Source organism: Acinonyx jubatus, chromosome D3 (assembly GCF_027475565.1).
Source record: "Acinonyx jubatus isolate Ajub_Pintada_27869175 chromosome D3, VMU_Ajub_asm_v1.0, whole genome shotgun sequence".
Classification (NCBI taxonomy): domain Eukaryota; kingdom Metazoa; phylum Chordata; class Mammalia; order Carnivora; family Felidae; genus Acinonyx; species Acinonyx jubatus.
The window spans coordinates 19,278,231-19,298,396 of NC_069392.1; the positions used below are offsets into that span (position 1 = coordinate 19,278,231).

Sequence of the window (20,166 nt, forward strand, 5' to 3'; positions counted from 1 at the left end):
GCAGAATCTGCTTCCCAGTGGATGGGGCTGGAATTTCCCTACTGGCCATTGGGGGCCATGCCATGGGTTTGGGAGGTCCATCTGTCCTGGTCACTCAAGCTCTTCACCCCTGGGGAGTTCCTGGGGCCAGGGTGGCCACCATCCTGGCATCTCCGCTTCTGTGGCTACTCAGCCTGCAGCTATTTTGGGACCTGAACTTGCTTAGGTACCCAGACTTGTTCGTCCAGCATCCCATTTGAACTTACACACCCCTGGCTGCCAGGCTCAGGTTGCAGCAGAGAGACTGAAAAATGTAAGGAAGAGTTTCTGGTCAGGCCCTGCCCAATTCCACCCACAGGAGAATGGAAAAGTAGTTGGTGTGTGGACTGCCCTCAGTGTTCTAGCTGAACTGGCCGGAGAGGCCCCTAGAAGGCCCTTCTCTGGACACATGGCCATGTGATGTCCAGTCGGCTGCCTGGCCCAGGGTGCTCAATGCGTCTTGTTTGGGAGTGCACAGATGAGCAGCTTAGGTCCCCCAAAGCAGCTGGTTTCCTTTCTGATCTCAACACATCTGAGAGGTGCAAGGGGGCCCTGTCTTCCCAGAAACCGTTTACGTGGGTGCCTCTTTGTCATGGCCCTGGTTGGCCTTTCTGGGCTACAAGTATTGGGGTGACAGAGACACAGGGCTGCGCCTGGCAGCTGACCCATTGCTCTCCTCCACTTCAGTTACATTACCCCTTCCCTCAGGCCTGACAGTCCCTCCTCATCCTGGCATGCCCCTCAGCCTGCTGCTGCTTGCTGACCCATGGCAGCTTCTCCAGGAGGCCATTTGGGCCTCTTCAAGAGCTGGGTCTGTCACCCCCCCACTTTTTCCGTTTATCTTTCCAGAGCTATTTGTGATAGTCCATCGTTAGTTCGTGGAAATGTTTCCTTTTAATGCAATTGATGCATTTTTTTTGAGGGGCAAGTATAGAAGTTTTGGTGAGATTTCTACACAAAACTTTGTCTTCTTTTATTTGCCCAGGGTGTGTACATGTGGGCTACCTGGAGGCCTCAGCCTGTGTGCCCTCACGAGCCTTGCCACATCTAGGCAAAGGCTGGTGGTCAAGGCCTGGCTCTGCCCTTTCCTGCAGAAAGGGAGCTAGCTTGGGGAGCCAGCAGAACACAGAGATCCTAGCCTCTGCTCATCTACTGGCTCTGGGAACCTGGGTGGGGAGGACTTGGTGCCCACCCCCCACCCCCGGCCTTGCGTGCCTCAGTGTCCCCATCTATCAAGCAAAGGGATTGGACTAAGAGGCCTCTGAGGGCCCTTTGAGGTGGAAGATCTCAGATTTGGGATCACTGGCTTGGACTTGGCTGGACATGGAGCCTGCTCTTAGGAACTTGGCTAGTCAGCTCTTGCCCGAAAAATCAACTCCTAGGAGGAGTGATATGGTAGGGCTTTAAAACATTGCAAGGCGTCTGGGTGGCTCAGTCAGGTAAGCATCTGACTCCTGGTTTCGGCTCAGGTCATGGTCTCACAGTTTGTGGGTTCAAGCCCCATGTCAGGCTCTGCACTGACAGTGTGGGGCCTACTTGAGATTCTCTCTCTTCCCTCTCTGTCTCTCCCCTGCTTGTGTGTACGCTCTCTCTCTCTCTCAAAAATAAACTTAAAAAAATAAAACATTTTGTTATTGTTATTAGTTTTCAAACAGGACCACCACTGTAGGGACAGAGAAAACTAACTGTAGCCTTTTAGGGGTCGAATACTCGGACAAGGGCCAGTGGGAGCCTGTTCTTCATCGGTAGATGTCAGAGTAGACAGATGACATGGTGTAGGTGAAGCTTTTCCAACGCAGGCAAAACCCAATGTCAACTCTTATACCTGTGAGAGGAGGGGACACTGCATGAGGACGACTTGTGGAGGGATATTGTGGGAGGGGATGCTGGAGGGGTGCTGTGGGAGGGGGCTCTGATGCCTTTGGAGATTCTGAGGGGGGAGGCTCATCCCAGGGCATCCTGTCGCACTCTCGGTGTGACCTCCTCTGGGTCACCACAGGCCAGTGAAATGGCCGCAGTGATGCCCCATAGGCAGCAGTGTTGGGAGGCCAGCCGGAGGGAGAATCACAGGGCAGGCAGATGACCACACACCACACTGCCCCCACCCTCGGGAGCTGACCAGGCAGCCAACGAGGAGACCTTCCTCCCTGGGGGTCTGAGGAAGGCCTTCACTGGCCACTTGCAGTCTCCGAGGTGAGCCTTACCCTTAGGAGAGTCTCGGGGTGAGACGCAGGGGGGTGGCAAATGAGTGTGACCCAGCTTCCCCCAAGTCCTACACCGGTCTCCGCCCTGGGCACAACTTCCCTGTAAGCTGGACAGACTTTTCCTGAGGGCAAGGCTGGTGGCAGCTCAGAGAGACCCATGCCTGCAGGCAGCAGGAAGGCCAGACCTGGCAGGACCACCAAACCTTGGTGTCAGCAGAAACCACAGAGACCAAGGGACCGGTGCAGGGCCAGGCTGTGGGGGGCTGGAGTCCTCCCTGTCTCTGGGCTTGGCATGGCCGGTACCCCCACCGCCCTAAACCAGAGGGCTCCAAGCTCCTGCTCTGCTGCTTCACGTCCCAACACTGCCTGCGGTGCCTGCCTGTGGTGCGTAGATCCCACTGGGCCTGGCTTCTTCACTGCGGTGTGCGCTGTCCTCCTAGGTGGCCTCTGGGGCACCCGGGCCCTCTACATCGCCTGCTGCTGCTTCCAGCTCTGCTGCCCACCCCCAGCACCCACCCAGCAGCTCGGGGACCCTCCCAAAGGTTCCGATCGTGTTTTTTCCTTCTGAATGGAGCAATCACCACTGACACAAGTAGTCTCAGGTAACTTTAATGAAAGTGTCAGCAGTCCCTTCCCCCACAGTGGTATAGGGATGGCTGGGCCCAAAGCAGAAATGCAGCTGCAGAGACAGCCAAGCTCCCTGCTCCAGATTCGGGGGCCGGATCAAGCTCCCTGCTCCAGGTTTCTCGTCTGCTGCAGAGTCCAGCAGCCGTGCCTCGTGGAAGGTCATGTCTGGGCTTTAGGACTCTATTTGCCCTATGCTCGCTTTACCAACCCCCAGGCCCGTGTGTGAGACAGGGTGACAGAGGTGGCCAGTGACCACTGCCACTGTGACCCGGCGAAGGAGCGCTTTTAGAGCTACACAAGGAAGAGTGGTCATTCTATCATCAAACAGCACACATTCTATATAAATAAAAAGTAAGGGGAGGAGGTAGGGGGAGGGAACGAAAATTGGCACAGACACTGATATATTGCTTTCCAGTTTCAATGCGACAGATGCAAATCATGACACCAGGGGAACAGAAACGAGTGCTGGGTGTAGCTTTTCTAAGCAGAGTGTGTTCCCCTTGCAGGGCTGGAGGGATGCTAAGATGGATGGGGCTGGGAAGCCAGGCCAGAGGCGGCCCAGAGCTGGAGGCCTAAGAAACCCAGTGAGTCCAGAAATGTGCAGAGGGCAGAGGACCCTGCTCCCTGCCTCTACCCCCAGGAGAGCCACACTCCTTTAAAATGGTGGGTCTGCTCTCCTCGCAAGGAAAAAGTACAAAGAAATAAATATAGTATGTGGACATAAAACCTTTAAGAGACTTTGTTTTCTGCTGCCCTTCCCCACCCCCACCCTGCTTCAGCAGGTCCACAAGCAGAGGGGAGGCTGGAGAGCACATGTCCCCCCATGTGCTGCGAGTTTGGGCAAGAGCTGCCTATTGACGTGTCAGGCGAGCCCTCCCACCCCCACCCCTGCCACCCAGGACATGGGAGGGATCATGGGACATTGCCACCGTTACTGGTGTAATCATGTGACAAGCAAACACCTTTTCCTGAGTCACACTATTGCTTTCCTCCTCTGGTTCACTATATTCTCTTTTCTTGCAAGGCCAGCATGGAAACTTGGCTTCTCAAGGTTTTTCTCCTTGCCCTAACCCCTCTCTTTAAAAAAAAAAAAAAAAAAAAAAAAGGATGCAATTGTTTATAGATCTATTTCTTCAAAAGACTTAGCGGCCTCCCTCGTTCTCTTTTCTACAAGCTGGATGGTCAGGAGGGTTACCAGGAATGTCCTGGCTTCTGTACCGGTATCTGGAGAGCAGGGAGGGGAGGTAGCTGCCAGTCCCTGTCCTTCTACCTGCTCCGGGACAGGAGCGCCCCACCCTGAGACTGGCCAGTGGAACAGCCCCCTGCTCCTAACCAACCCCTCCTCCCACATTCCTGATGCTCAGGAGACTTCAGAACCGGCCCCTGACAAAAACAGAGTTGGTGTGTAGAGGAAGACAAAATGCCGCTGGGACACGAATTGTCCATGGAGTACATTCTAATATCGTATTAGTTATTTGAATCTGTTAGGAAAAAAATTAGAAACTATGTAGAAAACTTAAAAATATTCAAGTATCAAAAGGCTATTCGGATCAAAGTTTAAAACGAGCTGTCAGCAAGCTGTTGCTGCTGAGAGGAAACTTTTACAAAAGTTTACTGAGTTTGTTCAGCAGAGAGCAAGAGAATGAAGTGACTGATGTCGGGGGATGATCAGGGGGAGGGAGGGTGTGGGCAGAGGGGGCAGCAGGCTGTAGGAAGCCAGAAAGACTGAGGCCTTTTTAAGCCAAAGAGGAGAGCTTGTGCCCAACAGGCAGTGGACAGGGTCACTATCCCTGGAGAAGAAGCCATAAAGTGCGCAGCCTGGGCCTCCCTCCCCCTGGTGTCGGTCCTGCACAGACAGACAGGCGTTACAAGGCTCCACGGGGAGCTGCCTTCTGAGGGGCACATGAACAGCAAAAATAACGCAACAGGACAGAATAGGAAGACCCATTTCTGGACAGAGTTCCTTCTAGAAAGAAGGAGAAGGAAGGAGGCGAAAGGGGTCAAACGCTACACAGTGTTGACTTAGCTTTTCAAACTCTGTTACACAAACAGAGTTAAATTTCTAAGTCAGGGAAACTGAAAAGCCCCCACCCACACAGGGACAGGGCTGTGGCCCCCACGGTATGAAGCAGCATCGGTGTTTATTCAAGACACGATAGTGAGGGAATCTGGTCACGTTCCCTTCTCCCTGGAGAGGGTGCATCTTGACAAGCGTTCCAGTAGAAATCTCAAACTCTGGTAAGTTCGTAGAAACCACTCCCTTCACCTGGTCCCACGGCCAGGCCTGCTGCTGAGGCATGCTGGCTTGGGGCACCCTCTGGTGGCAGCATGGAAAACCACAGTCTGAGGCTCCTTGCAAGCTCACAGGCCCAAGGGCCGGGGGGGCGGGGTCCAGAACTGCCCAGGCCACTTAGCCTTTTGCCTTGGGTAGTTGTCTCTAGGCAGTCCCTAGACAAGGGTAGTCCAGCCCTTGGGGGCGGGGTGGCCTAATTACTCCTCAAGAAGATTCGGTTCCCACTCTGTGGATAGCCCGTTTTTCCAGGAGGTTTCCAGGCTGTTCTGCTGGCCTCTCAGAGATGGAATTGACCCTTTAGACTTCAGTGGAGAATAGGATGCTCTGTCTCTTGCTGTCTGGGGCAGGGATGGCCTCCAGCTGCAGGAAGTACAGCAGCACCTGGACCTGCCGGGGCAGAGCAGGGAGGAGGAAAGAGGAAAGTGGCTCAGAGGGGTGCTCACAGCTGCAGAGTGTGCTGGCGACATGAGCCCCTCCCACCAAGAGATCTGAAGGCCCCTGAAAATATCAGACAGGCCCTGAGAAGCCCCAGTAAGGAACAGAAAGAAGGACAGTGGCCTGGGTCCTCCCTTCCCCTCCCAGCCACACGGCCTCAGGCAAGTGCCTCTCTCAGCACCTTGGACCCCTCCCCCTGTACACCTTGGATGGGAATAACCCATAGGACCCTGGGTGGGCCAGGCAGAGGTCACCTCTGAGATCAGGCGGCGTGAGCTGGAGCCTGTTTCTGCTCATACCTGGGACATGACTTCCAGGGACCAGCTGTCGGTCATGGATATGGGCTGGCTGGGGTTGGCAGGGAGCTTGCTCTCCTTCTCTGATGGCCGGAGCAGCGTGGGGCCGAAGACTGTGGCAAGGTTGTGCAGGGACATCTTGTTCACCGTCTCCTTCTCTGCCACCCTGCAGAGGGCCAAAGCAGAGGGTGCTGTTGAGACACGGCCTTCAGGATGGAGGTGAGGTGGAGGGGCCAGACCACTCTGGAGGGTGGCTCAGGGAATGTGAGAATGGGAGCCACCCCTTTCTGCCTTGGGTTGGCTCCACAACACAGACACCCCACCCCTGGATGTGCTGGAAGCAGACTGCACCCCGGTTCTTCTGGGTTGGAGGGGCCTAGGACAAAGAGCACCTGGGGCTGGCAGGTGGCTGGGCCAGCTGTGGGCCATGATCTGGAGCGGGGAGGAAGCCCAGGCACACCACGGGCCATGGCTGAAGCGCTTCACTCTTTCCTTAAGGCCATGGAGCAATACCCAGAACGGATGAGTAACCACAGACAGGGGTGGGGGGAGAGGGCCCTAGGAGCCATGGAGTGTGACTAGGGCCTAGGAGCCAGTGGGCCACAAGAGAACGTGCCTTGCTGCCTGGGGGCCCCCGAGGAAGAGCTGGGGTTACCTTTTCAGGTGGTCCAGAAGGAAGAGGAAGGTCAGCAGGTTGGCCTCTGGGAGCGACAGCAGCAAATTAAGCATGCAGCTCTCCTTTGCAACGGGGTCTGAAAGAGCTGCAGGGGGTTGGGAGGGGGGTTATTCTCAGGGTCATGACCAAGTTGGAGGCCCCTCCTGGGGCTCTCAGGGCAGTCCAGGCCCATCATTGTCCTGGCCCACATAGCACTGGCCCCCAGTGAGGATCCAGTGCCAGGAGGTGGCAGGCATCACTGCCCTCCCAGCCGACCTGGCCATTCCCACCTTCTGCTCAGAAGAGCCCAAGGTATGAGAAGCTGAGCATGGACTGAAGCAGGAAGAGTGAGGGCAGGAAGGTTTCAAGGCAGGCCCTGGAAGTTCCCTCATCACCCTGCGTACCCTGGGGGTCCTCTGCTGAATGAATGGCCCTGGAGGCTGGGTGTGGAAGCTGCAGTTGCCTTGTCCCCCCACACCCCCACTTCGGACACCACCCTCCAGGAGGACCTAGGGTCAGGTTGGGCTTGAAGCCCAATGTGACAGGACCAGGAGCTGGGGTTAGAGGAGCAGAGGGGCACTGCAGTGAGGAGGAAGGAGCCTCCAGGACCCCATACTCCGGTGTGCCACAGTGGTACCAGCCCTTTCACCCTCTTGGGCTCCTTGGAGGGATGGGGACAGCAGGAGGCCCTTTGAGGATAGGCAGAGGCCTTCTAGGACCAGCTAGGTTCTTGGTCCGCTGCCACCATGAAGTTTGGGCTCAAAGGTGGACCATGGTGGAGGGGGCGCAGCTCACCCTCACCTTGCTGTTGACATCTCTCCCACCTCAGAGTACCACTGGATAGGAGGGGCTGGGGAGACCTCCCATGCTCACCGATGCCTTCGGCGAAGTTGGGGTAGAACTCGTCGGTGAAGAGGGGCTCCGGCAACTCACGGAAGTACAGCTTCAGCGTTCCGGCAATGGCGTTCACGTCCATCTCACTCATCATCACGGACACATCCTTGTTATCTGGAAGGAGCGTGGAGATGAAGCACGACCTACCTACTCACGGAGACCAAGTAGGGTTCCACTCTCCCTGCCTCAAGCAAGTCAGCCCATAGCAGGAGGACGGTTTTTGGGGTTCCTCCTTTGAGCAGGTTGTGTCTTCTTCCAAGTATGCCAGCGGTTCTGGCAGAGGAGGCGTCCTCCCGACCCCTCCCTTGCTGGGCAAGGGGCAGCCTGGCAGCAGAGCCACCACGAGAGGCTGTCAGGCCAGTGGAGGTATCGCAGACACGGTGCCTGGGCAGGAGTTGGGTGGCTACGCTCTGCAGCAACTACCTGACGGGAGGCATCTTCTGATACTGGGATTATTTGTGCCACTCTACAGTTTAAACCAGTGCCTTCCCTCTGGCCTCAGGTGGCGACTGGCCCTCTGTGTCACAAACCAGGGAGGGAAGAGTATCCAGGCACGATGTCCTGGCTCTGCCGCCTTCTACTCTGAGGAGCCTCTGGGGTCTCAGTGTCCTCATCTGGGGATTGAGGTAGTTCCACCAACTTAGAAGTCAGACCACACTGACTCCAAAGCTTTGGTCGGCACCTCTTTTCTACCCTGTGAAGCAGGCCAAGCCCCAGTGGGAGGTGGGGCAGCCCCACATAAGCCCCTGGGCCAACTCCATGAGAGCCATGCACATGTGGCTCAGACAGGAGAACGGGCTTCTGCGGAACCTCCTCTCACCCCTCCCTCTTCTTTTCACTGGAAAAATCAGACAAGAAGTGAAGAAAATGTACGGAGCCTAATATACTCAGCAGGAGCCTTGACCATGCAAGGTCACCACTTGCACCGTGGGGTGCAAGGTCACCACGCCCACACCCCATCCTGCACCGCGTGGGGCCGACACTCACTGACGTCAAAGGCCGCCTTCAGCGCCTGGATGTCTGTGGCCACTCCAGACACACGGTAGATGCCTACTTCCTCCATGCCCCGCCGCTCGATCTCCTCCACGCACTGGCGCACGATGTAGGGCACCTTGGACCTCTCTCTCCTGCAGGGTGAGGGGAAGCACCTTCAGTGCCTGGCAGCCCCTGGCTCAGGCCACGGGGCTGGACCCATCAACTGTCTGCACACCTGGACACCTAGAGATGGGGGTGATGAAGGCCCCCGGATGTGGGCGTACACAGACCCTCTTGCATGCCTTCCGTTTGCTCTCGGAGTTCATGATTACCATTGTTTAGATCTTATTAGGGTCTTTCTAAGGTAGTCAGATGACCTGTGAGTTATATGTGATCTTTAGGGAAGGTCAGGAGGCTTTCCTAGGTGTTATCAGCCATAGGAAGTCAGTTAAAACATTCCAGGCATCGGGTTAATAGGTGGCTGCGGAGTCCTGGACCCAGTCTTGGCTCTGCCAAGACTGCTATGTGAGAGGTGAACCCTGACCCCTCCAGGCCTGAGCAAGAGGTGAGCCCTGTACATAGCAGCACTCCAACACCTGCTGGATTGCTGGATGAACACAGGGCTGCCTAACCTCAGCACTCAGAATCCTGTGGTTCTAAACACTTTTTGCTCACATCTTAACAACACCCAATTCCCAGAGTAGGAGTACCCTAAAAATAGGAGATGTGCTGTTTGGAGGGTCAGCTTTAGACTAGTTTAGCAACTGGATTCAGGAGCTCAGCAAAGTTCCTTCCCAAGCCACCCCCATTAGCGGTGCTTATTTGGGGTAACTGCTGACACAGTCCTCTCTGCTCAAGCCCAGGTCCACCCAGAGAGCTGTGGGGAAGGCTGGGGTGCAGCTGGGGGCAGGGAGTGGTGTTTGGATACAATTAGGTGTCCGGGGGACATGTGACGCAGGCTCTGGCCTTTGAGGTCAGGGGCCCAGCTGGATTCCAAACAGGGGAAGTGAATGGATTCTGGGAGGAAGAGGCCCGTGTCCCTGAGAACTGCTCTCAAACCAGCATACAAACTTCTCCTCACAAGTGACCTTGCCCCAGGGGCTGGGGTTGCCACAGGAACCCTGACTGTGACAAAGGGAAGAAGACCCTGACTCTGTGCTGCTCCAGTGGTAGTGTGGGAGCCAGCCCGCCGGCCTGCATGAGGGGGTGAGGACATTCCTGAACTGATGAGGACAAGTTTCTAGGTAAACACAGGAGGCAGCTAAGCACAGAGTGCTCCATTGGCCTGAGAGGCATCCTGTGCTCAGAGGACCACGCAGAGAGTGGAGACCCTTGCCTGCTCTTTCCTTCAGAAACACCTGCTCGGCGGGGGTGGGACGGAGTGCCCTCTGTGCCTGAGGATAACAGATGCATGAGCCCTCACCCCTCTCCACTCACTTGGTGACCACGGCAATCTTGACTCCGAAGACACCTGTCTGTTTTCGGGAAGGCATTCTCTTCAAGCTGAACTCCCTGCTGGTGAACTTGATGGAGAGTTTCACTTCAATCTGCAGGGGGAGGCAGGGAGCACAGCCCTCTAACCCTTCTGAGACTCACAGTCTGAGTTCCCAGAGGCCCTGGGGGCTTGGCAAATCATCCCCCTCCCCAGGCAAGTGGGCTAAGATCCCAGCACAGGGCAGCCCCCTGGCCCAACTCAGCAAGGGCCAGGAACAGTCAGGGTGATTTAAAGACTGGCTCTTGCAGGACACTGCTCCCCACCCTAATCCCCACTGCTTCTCTTTCTTTCTTAATAGTTAACAAGAGGAAAAGCATAGAAAGTAACATAACAAAAAGCCATGAATTATCTATCAAATGTAACATTTTGTCATATAAGCCGAGACCTCTCCTGGTAGGTAATTGTTTTGTTTCTTTTTTCTTTCTTTTTTAAAGATTTAAATCCTTCTGGGGCACTGAAAACTAATCAGGGGTCTCCGTTTCTACAGGCAGACCCCAGGGTCGAGGCCCTGCCTAACTTGGTGGTACCACTGGATCACTGTTTGGGGAGGGAGGCTCAGTGCCTGGCTGGTGACTACGACACCAGCCACCAAATGTTCATAGTGACTCTGCTTTGCAGCACCTCTGCCTCCTGCAGCCATGCCCCACCTCACACACTAGCTCAGGCTTAGCCTCCTTCGGACTGTTTTGGAAGGAATGGGGGCCACGCTAATCTTCTGGGAAAAGTAGGTGCCAACATACCCCGTTCATGGCGATGACAGTCCGCTGCCAGTCTCTGTCCTGCAGGGCCTGGGGGTCCAGCTGAAAGCAAGCAGTCATGATTACTAGGTGCCCTGGGGGCTGTGCAGAGATCCTGCCAGGCAGCAAGCAGCCCAAGCCTGTGATGTCTCCACACTTAAGTCAGAATTGGAGCCGGACCTCTGCTGGCACCTGAGAGGGGTCCAGAAAGGGGACCTGCTAGAAAACCCCTGGAAACTGAGAGCTCTCCTATGCTTCATGTGTCCCAGACTCACCCCTGGTGTGAGTTGGTGACAGCTCTGGGCCCTGCACCCTGCTCCTCCCTCTGTCCCTTCTCGATGGGAGCTCAAGTCCATGGTAGCAGCTGTCCTGCTCCCCCTCACCAGCCATCACAGGTGCTACACACAGCTCAGTGGAGGCCGAGCTGTCGGCTTAAATATTTTGGGAAACCCTGTTTTAATAGTAATTTTCAGAAGGTGTGCCAACCAAGAGTTTTAAACTGTTTTTTTCCTGAGTGTGCCTGGTGGTTTAATTGTAGGAGCCCATGCAGGAGGGGGTCTCTAGTCCAGGCCAGTCCTATGGCTCAGAGTCAGGCCCAGAAGGATCCAGAGCCCAGCTCCAAACCACACAGCTAGTGACAGGTCTGGAGGAAGGCCCTCTGTAGCCCTCTGACTTCTACCCCACAGAGTACTGTCTGAGTGCCGGCCCATGGGACCATGCTGCCCCATCTCACCTGACAGCTTGTGCTGCTGTAACATACCCAACTTTGTGCTCAGGCCAAGCTCTCCCCATCTATGAGGTCTCCATCCTCCCTGTTTTGGGGAGCACACATCCACACCAGTGGGCTGGACAAATGAGCACCTGGGAAGAGCTTGTTTGAAAAAACAGCTCCCTGAGTTCTACTCACAGAGTTGCACTCACAGCTCAGGGTGGGATCTGGGGTTCACTTAACTAGAAACCTCCCTAAGTGATTCTGGTATAAAGCCAAGTTAAGGAGCCACTGTCTGACACCATGTAACCTGGCGTTCCTCATACGGGGCCTTGTGATGCATGGCTGAAACTAGGCAAACCACTTGATAGCAGGGTCCATGTCTCGTGATTTCTGCACACACAAACTTGTGTACACACACACACACACACACACACACACACACACATACACACATGACGGTACTGAGCATAGTGCCAGGTCCAGTGGGGTGCTCAGGACAGGCATCCATGTTTATCCACTGCAAGGGACCCAAGAAGTGACAGCCACGTGGACCTTGTGCAGGTGAGAAAAAAACAAGGTCCAGCGGCTGCTACCTCTCAGCTGTGTGCAACCAGAGCCTCTATCCCTGCACTGCTTGGCATGGAGGCTCGTCACAGGCACTCCTGGGGTGTGGGCTCCCCTTACCTCCCCTTCACCATCCTACTGGTTAACATCTCCAAAGATTTGAAATGTACAGACACAATGACAAAGAAAAACAAAGGGTGGCAGAGTGTTTCCCTCCTGGGGCTGTGTGGTTACAGGTTCTTGCTCCGTATCTGTCCCTGGAAGTTCTTGGGGGTGGGCATACTGTTGGGACATGGGGACCCCACCCTGAGGGGCAAGGCCTGTCAGCAGGGACCAGTCAGTCACAAACCACTCAGAAAAGGAAACCTCCCAACTGGTGCTCCCCCGCTAGAGTGAATGCCAGGCATCCAGCTCGGGGAACAGCCTCCTCTGGGGGGAGGCAGGAGGGGGATGACGCTAGGGCCCTAACTCGCTCTCAACCAGATAAGGTATGGTGGGAAAAGGTAAGGGAGAGGGGGCATACTGCCAGACTATCACACTCAACTCCTGTGCCCTGGCTTCTCAGGAAGGAAGGGGATAGACACCATACCTTCGGCTCCTAAGGAAAGGGAGAGCTCAACACCGCCACCAGGAGTTTTCTTTAAAGGAGACACAGAAGCAGCTTCAGCAGGAAATCCCCTTCCCTTTCCCTCCCAGGAACAGTAATCACTGGACCCCTTTCCTCAATGTAGCCAACAAGCAGAGGGACCCCTGGTCCTACACGGCCCACCCAGGAGACCATGACACCCCCATCTGCCCACCTTGCCCTTGCAGATGAGGTTTCGGATGTGGGTCCACAGGGCCGTGCCCCGAGCACACAGGTGCTTTTCGGCAGAGGCCAGTCGGCTCCGGCTGGCCCGGCTAGGGTGGAAGTACTGTAGGAGGCCCTGCATGGCGGCGGGGGCAGATGGCGTCTCTCGCATCCCTGGCCCTGCTGTTCTGAGAGGCCGATGTGGCTAACAGGAGCACGTCCAGACAGAAGCGCAGATGGACAGTAGTGTGACAAACTCCCGGCCTCTATTGCCTTTTGACCACGCTTCTTGGGAAGCCCCACCCCTGCAGCCTGGCTCACCAAGGTCAAAGTTTCCGATCACCCCTGGATTCTCCTTTTTTGTGTGTGTTTGGAAAATACACCCCCATCCCCCCACCAACAGCCTATTGGTTACGGGAACTCCAGCGTGTCAGTTTTCTTTAAAGCCCAGAAAAGCCAAACTTCCTTCTCAAGTGGCTGGTTTCCTGTGGGCGCATTTGGAGACATTGAGTAACACACGTCTGCCTGGCCAGTCTGTCTCATGGCTGTACATGTTCTAGAGACCCCCTCCCCAGAGCCGGTACCACCCCAGCTAGTGACACCAATAACAGCTTGCACAGTCTTGACTGGACTCGAGCAGAGAACATCCTGTGGCCCCCCTCCCAGAGGATGGCCAGCCCAGTGGAGGGGGGGGTTCAGTGCCATCGTTCATCACCAGCACCAATGTCCAGCCCCACTGCTACTTGGCCCCACAGGCTGTGGCACGAGCTGGCCTCCAGAGTGCAGATCTGGGCCATGGCGCTGCCAGGCAGCTCCTCACCCAGCCCCCAGGACTCGCGGCAGCTCCAGTGGGAAAGACCGACCCCATGCTGGCTCAGCTCCAAAGAACAGACTGTGCCGAGAAGAGCGGAAGGAGCATGAAGAATAACACGATGATGAAGCCCAAGGCTCAGTGCAGTCCAGTCCCAAACGACATTCAAGGCTGGCACGCGCTCTCATGTGGCTATTTAAAGGACCAGAGAAGTAAACAAGCTGGGGACTGGGATTTGGAAAAATAGATGACAGAGTGGAGAGAACCAGGAAATGGTGCTTCTGATGCCTGTGGGGGCCCCTCGGGGTCTCAAGGTCTCAGTGAGGAATGTGCCTGCTGCAGGGGTGCTGGAGGACTGGACAGGGACTGGGTGGGTGGGGGGGTGTCTGCTCACACCCAGTGTTCTCAGAAGGAAGGGATGGTTTCCTGCTTGTCTCCTCGGGGTTGGGTGAGGCAGGGGCCTCGAAGGAACAACAGTGGGCAGTGGGGCTGGTAGATGGTTGCCCCCGTGTGTCCAGGTGGCTTTGCTGAGGACCAGGCATTATTACCCTGAGCCTGAGAGGCAGGACTAAACAGTCCACAGGAGGCAATGCCCATTCCCTCCTCATTAGCCTCTGTGTAGACTGTAGTTCCCCCTGTGCCCACTGTCACTGCCCAGGATGGTCCAGCAGGGTTTCCCCAGGGCCCCTTACTGAGCTCCATGTCTGCACTGGAAGCTACTCCCTGGAATGGGACTTCTCAGAGCTGCCCGGAGAAATCTCTCCGGGAGGGAAATTTGGTCTCCCGGTTCTGCTTTTGTTGTCACAATCTGTTCTCCTGAGCTCTAGCAACCACATCTTTAATTCTTTGCTACCCTTCTCTGATCCCCACCAGGCTCCAGCATCACTTAAAAGGATAAAGGAACACTGCCCAGGACATCTATGATCTAAAAGACAGATGGTAACAAGTGTTGGTTAGGCTGTGGAGAAACAGGAGCCCTCAGACTCTGCCGTTAGGGATATAAAATACTGCAGCCACTCTGGAAAAGTAGGGCAGCTCCTCACAAAGCTAAACTTGGCTGCTCAACACAGCATTTCCACCCCCAGGTCTCCACACGGGAAGAATGAAAACATCCATTCACACAAAGACTTGTGTGCCCACGTTCACAGAAGCGTTAACGGTAATAGCCCTGAGCTGGAAACAACCCAGTGTCCATCAACTGGTGAATGGATAAATAAAACATGGTAAATGAATGCACAGAATGGAATATGATTCAGCCATAATGAGGAATGAAGGGCCGATACTTGCTATGATGTGTGGGATGCTCAAAAACTTGCTAAGGGGAAGAAGCCTGTTGCAAAAGACTACATAAATATACAATAATTCCATTTACATGAAACATGCAGGAAGGGCAAATCTATACACAAAAAGCAGATCAGCCTGGGTCTGGGGGTAAGAATAGTGAGTGATTATAAATGGGAATGAGGAAATCGTTTTGGGGGATGGAAATACAGTAAAACCTTGGATTGCAAATAGCTTGTTCTGAGGGTGTTCCACAAGCAAATATTTCTAATAAATTTTAACTTGATAAACAAGTGATGTCTTGCAACACGAGTAGTACGTGATGCCGAATGTCACATGATCACAACTGAGCTAGCAGTTCTTGAAATTTGCTTTGATATACAAGTGATTTGGGTTACAAGCATGTTTCTGGAACGAATTATGCTTGCAAACCAAGGTTTTACTGTATTCTAAATCTGGATTGTTGGTGATTGTTCTACAACTCTGTAAATTTACCAAAATGATTGAATCGTATACTTATAATGGATGCATTCTATGGTATGCCAGCTAAAGAAAAAAAGATAGGGTCCCAAACTGGACCTCAATTGAGCAAGGAGGGTCCAGGTCACATGGCCACACTTTCTCCACGGTGGTAGTGGTATGCTTCTTCAGGACAAATCTTGGGGAAATCTGTACAAGAAGGATTTGCTCACATGTTTTTACATGTTCGTAACTTCTACAGCCAAAAATCTTCCTCAGATGTTTGTTAAAAACAATCATCACCCATTTTATGTTACTGATGCAAAAAACACTTTGGACCTGCTCCCTCCAAGATGGTTTAAGAGGGGACATTGGTTTCTCCTCTTGCTCACCCCCAACGCAGGCTGCACCTCATTCATCTCTGAGCACCGCACCCCCAGCCACCCAGGAAGGCATCCCTCCCCCCAATAATAGGAGGCCCTGGCACAGTGAATGGCTGTGTGGGTGGACAGCGCATGGCCCTGAGGTAATCCCCTGTAATGAAAGGCTGGACCTCTCGGTACCCTTGTAGTAGTACCTGCTGTACCCAACCACCGAACTGAAAACCACATCTCCCCCAAACCCCATCTCCTTCCCACCTGACCACAGCTCTTACTCTTATTTCGGTTGACGTCTGCCTCTCCCACCAGCCCCGACAACAGGGCTTTTGTCTATTTCATTCGCTGTGGTATCTCAGGGCCAAGACATGTGTTTATAAGACATACAGTATAAACATATTTAATATACATGCGTTGCAGTACATATTGGCACAGAGTGAGCATTTGGTCACTGGGGACTGCTGAGAGCCAGACGCTTGCCCTCTTACAGGTGAGGGTGCCGAGGCTCCAAAGGGTGGCTGTAAGAGGCTTCTGAAAGTGGCTTTTCCACCATGCTGCACCGAACAGGGGCTGTCATTCTGCTGAGGGATTTCATGAAAGGGCAAGTGGCTGGGTCTGGGCTCCCATGTCCATTCCTGTACCCTGTGGACATATTAACTGTTTTTTTTTTTTTTTTTTAAATTTTTATTAGTATTATTTTTTAATGTTTTTATTTATTTTTGAAAGAGAGACAGAGTGTGAGTGCGGGAAGGGCAGAGAGAGAGGGAGACACAGAATCCGAAGCAGGCTCCAGTCTCTGAGCTGTCAGCGCAGAGCCCAACCTGAGGATCGAACCCACAAACTGTGAGATCATGACCTGAGCTGAAGTTGGACGCTCAACTGACTGAGCCACCCAAGCACCCCATGACATGCTAACTCTTTAAAAAATGGTGGTAAAATATATATAACATAAAATTAACCATTTTTAAGTGCACAGTTCAATGGCATTAAGTACATCCATAATGTTGTGCAATCACCACCACTACCTATCTCCAAAACGTTTTCATCATCCCAAACATCATACCTGTGAAACAGTAGCTCCCCATTTCCACCCTCCTCTGGCCCCTGGTAACTTTTATTCCACTCTTAGTCTTGAGGAATTAGCCAGTCTTAGATACTTCATGTAAGTGTCATCATATATTACTTATCCCTTTGTGTCTGGCTTCTTTCACTTATGTCTTCAAGTTTCATTCATGTAGTGTGTATCAGAATGTCCTTCCTTTGTTCTGGCTGCATAATATTTCATACGGATATATCACACTTGGCTTATGAACTCACCAGCTGATGGGCACTTAGCTTCTTTCCAGTTTCGGGTTGGCATACTCAGTGGTGTGGCTGCACACGTGCGTGTCCAAGTGTTGGTGGCATCTCCACATTCATACAGCTGTTGCTGGGCACTTCAGTGGGCTCTTGGGGCACAAGTGCCACAGAACTGGTGGTCGAATGAGGATACTGCCCGTGAGTGGGCAGACCTTACAGTGAGGTCTTGGTGAGGGCTGGAGTGTGGGTGCCAGGGCACCCCTGGAAAGGGGCACCGTTGGACCTGTCGGTCTGTATTCAACCAGGTTTCTACACGTGAGGCAAACAACCCAGGCTAGCAGAGAAGTTTGGGAAACCACATACAGACAGCCCTAAGTACCAGTTTCGAATAAAATAAGGGTCAGACCAGAGATCTGAGGCCCCAGTCTCAACCAAAACTCACAAAAAAATGTTTAAAAAAAAAAAATCAACTCTGACGTCCCCATTGGAATGTGAGTCGTGAGCCCAGCTAGACACACAAAATATCAGGAGAAATGGCAGATGACAATATTCTAGGATTTGATATAAAGTTAATCACTAAGAAGGAATAGGGTAGGGGGTTCAAACAACACAGAAAATTTGAAAATGGAGAAGAGAAGGGTGCCTGGGTGGCTCAGTCAGTTGAGCAGCTGACTTTGGCTCATCCCTCCGTTCTCCTCTCATGGAGACTGCATCATTTAAGAGGGGAAGCAGGGATCTGCCAAGTCATCTGAAGAGCAAGAGCTGGAACCTCAGACTCAGGCCAGTGGTTCCTGAACCCTCAGCTCACCACCATCATGTAAGGCAGTAAAACCAGACCGATCTAGGACCCCAGCTCTGGGAGATCAGGCCCTAGCTCCCCAGATGACTCTGACACCATCTGCCCAGACAGGCATGTGAGCAGCTTTGCTGGAAACTTGATTTCTGTCCCTGGCCCCTTGGACGGACCTGCCTGGCCTCTGCCCTTCTGGCCAGCTGTGGGCTTCTCCTGGGCCCCCTCAGATACTCCCAGGGTGCTGCACCTTCTCCACCTCACAGGAAGGGCTTTCCACTAAACTTATGAGTCAAAGAGCATGTGGCAGGTGGGGGTGGAAGGCACCTGCAGGAGAAGGCCATGCTATTCCCACCTCCCCTACCCCAGCAACAGGATGGGCAGGGCTACATGTCTGTCCCACATGGCATACTCGGAAGGTGCCTGGTATTATTGGGAAAAGCCCCCACTCAGGAAAGCTGTCCCCCCGCTAGAGTCACGAATGCCCTCCCCTAGGGGTGCCCCACACAGAAAACAGTGTCTGTGGGGGTTGGGGGAGGCAGAAAGAGGCCTGGCTAGGGTCACAGGGCGTCATCACCGCTCTTCCTCTGACTTCCTTCCTACTCGTATTGGGGATCCCGGGTTTGTAAACAAGCCCCCCCCCCCACGGGAATGGGGGTCCTCAGGGGCCAGGCTGGCCACTGCCTACTCTTTGTGAGTCACAAACGGACCTTGGGTTATGCTGGGATTCCTTCCTGGCTAATGATTGCTCAGCGGCCAGGCTTCCCATTCACTCATCTCTTCCACCGAAGCAGACACAGACGAAGGAGTGGAGCCAGAGCCCGCCTTCTCCACTAACAGTGACGACAATGAGTAATAATAACAGTGGCAGCTGACACTGAAGGCCTCCACATCCGGCTTCGTGGCCCCCGACTACAGTTTACATTGAGGAAACAAGTTTATACAGGCAGTGATGAATTGCCCCAGGTCACAGGAGGCACACTGGGGCTGAGGGAGTGGACAGAGTCTCCCCTTGACCAAACCAGTCGGGCTCCTCTGAATTGTTTTCCAATAGACCTCATTCTTGGGAATTTCCCTAAGAGCCCAATTTTAGCAAAAACCATGCCTCGATATCCTTAATAGCGGATTACCCTCAACGTCTAACCAGATTCCTCATTTCTTCCCCCCGCCCCAGCCCCCAGTAACATCTGATTGCCCTGGCCTGCCCATTAGGTAGGTTTAGCCAGAATCTCCCTTACCCCTGATGTTTCCTTTTAGTAACTTCCAATCGATGACCACCCCCCCCCCACCCCACACCCTGCTCCTTGTCTATAAATTCCCCCTTCCCTTGTTATAGTCAGAGTTGGGGGTCCATCTCTCTCCCCTGCTGCAAAACCCCCCTGCAGTGGTCCCTATACCTGTATCCCGCTGAACATCGTTCACCTTTCTGTTCTAATGAGGTTGTAATTTTTTTTCTTTTTAGACAGTCCATGTCTAAAAGTAGAGGACAGTCCATGTCCTCTACTCCTGTCCCATCTTGTCCTACTGAAGGAAAAGCAAGGGAGATTATTTGCTGAGGAGCACCTCTCAAAGCACCTGTGAGGGGAAATGCAGACTGGGGCCAGATGGCAGAAAGGGGCAGAGAACAGCCAGAGTTTGGAGATGCCCCAAGCCAGCCCCCATAACACCACTTGCTGTCTTCTTCCCTGGGACAGGACAGGGTGCTCATCTGACACGTCCGTGTGTCCGAGAGTGTTTGAGAGCACAGGTTATGTGCACGGAGGAATATTTTGCTTATATCCGGCAGTAATGTGGCAAAGGGTTTCCAAAGAGGTCTCAATACAATAAAAGAAGAGGACAAGTATCTGTTCTTTTCTCTCTTCCACTGAGACCCCCCAGTTACCCACCAGTGCTCAGAGGCCCTGGTTCAAATCTCACTGCCTCCTGGATTACTGGAAGGAGTCACCTATTGGAGAATTTGGATGATTTGAGTCAAAGGTTGGTGGAATCTGAGCCTCCTTTAGCCTTGTGTAATGGGCTGAAAAAAGGGGCCAGACACCCAGCCTGTCTGCATCCTCAGATCGCCATTGGGCTCTGCAAGATGGGGGTCAGGGCTGGGTGTGGAGAAGGGATGCCCAGGCTGGAACAGATGCAAGCATGGAGAGGGAGAAGGGAGGGGTAGAAAGAGGAACACATTAGTTGTGAAGCAGCAGAGCAGAGCCCAAGCTGTGACTGTTGCCCAGTAATGCCAAAACATGTCAGTTTTCAAAGATGTCCAGCACCAGCATGCTCACAGAATAGCAAAATCTGGAAAACTTAGTGTCCATTAAGAGCAGAATGGCTCAACGATGTGGTTGATTCAATCCATGGGATTCTCCGTAAAGCCAAGAAGGTGAACGCAATCTATGTGGAAATACAGAGTTAGATCTCAAGGACACTGGGGGGTCAATGTCTCAAGGACACTGGGGGGCTGCA

The 20,166-nt window shown here is 53.6% G+C and overlaps 1 protein-coding gene across 4 annotated transcripts in view; it reads right to left on the reverse strand.

Moving 5' to 3' along the window:
* Positions 1-2,815: 2,815 nt before the first annotated feature.
* Positions 2,816-20,166, reverse strand: part of BCR (BCR activator of RhoGEF and GTPase) — a 127,567-nt gene continuing 110,216 nt past the window's right edge. For 2 of the 4 annotated variants that reach the window (XM_027044118.2, XM_053206387.1), the window contains exons 17-23: positions 10,633-10,692; positions 9,835-9,944; positions 8,410-8,549; positions 7,402-7,536; positions 6,529-6,634; positions 5,877-6,039; positions 2,816-5,529 (exon numbers count right to left, since the gene is read on the reverse strand). In XM_027044118.2, the coding sequence (XP_026899919.1) occupies positions 5,440-5,529; positions 5,877-6,039; positions 6,529-6,634; positions 7,402-7,536; positions 8,410-8,549; positions 9,835-9,944; positions 10,633-10,692 (804 nt within the window). In that variant the 3' untranslated portion in view covers positions 2,816-5,439. Of the gene's footprint in view, positions 5,530-5,876; positions 6,040-6,528; positions 6,635-7,401; positions 7,537-8,409; positions 8,550-9,834; positions 9,945-10,632; positions 10,693-16,007; positions 16,266-19,204; positions 20,095-20,166 lie in introns of those variants that run through there. The other 2 variants (XM_027044119.2, XM_053206386.1) reach the window with 2 other exon arrangements.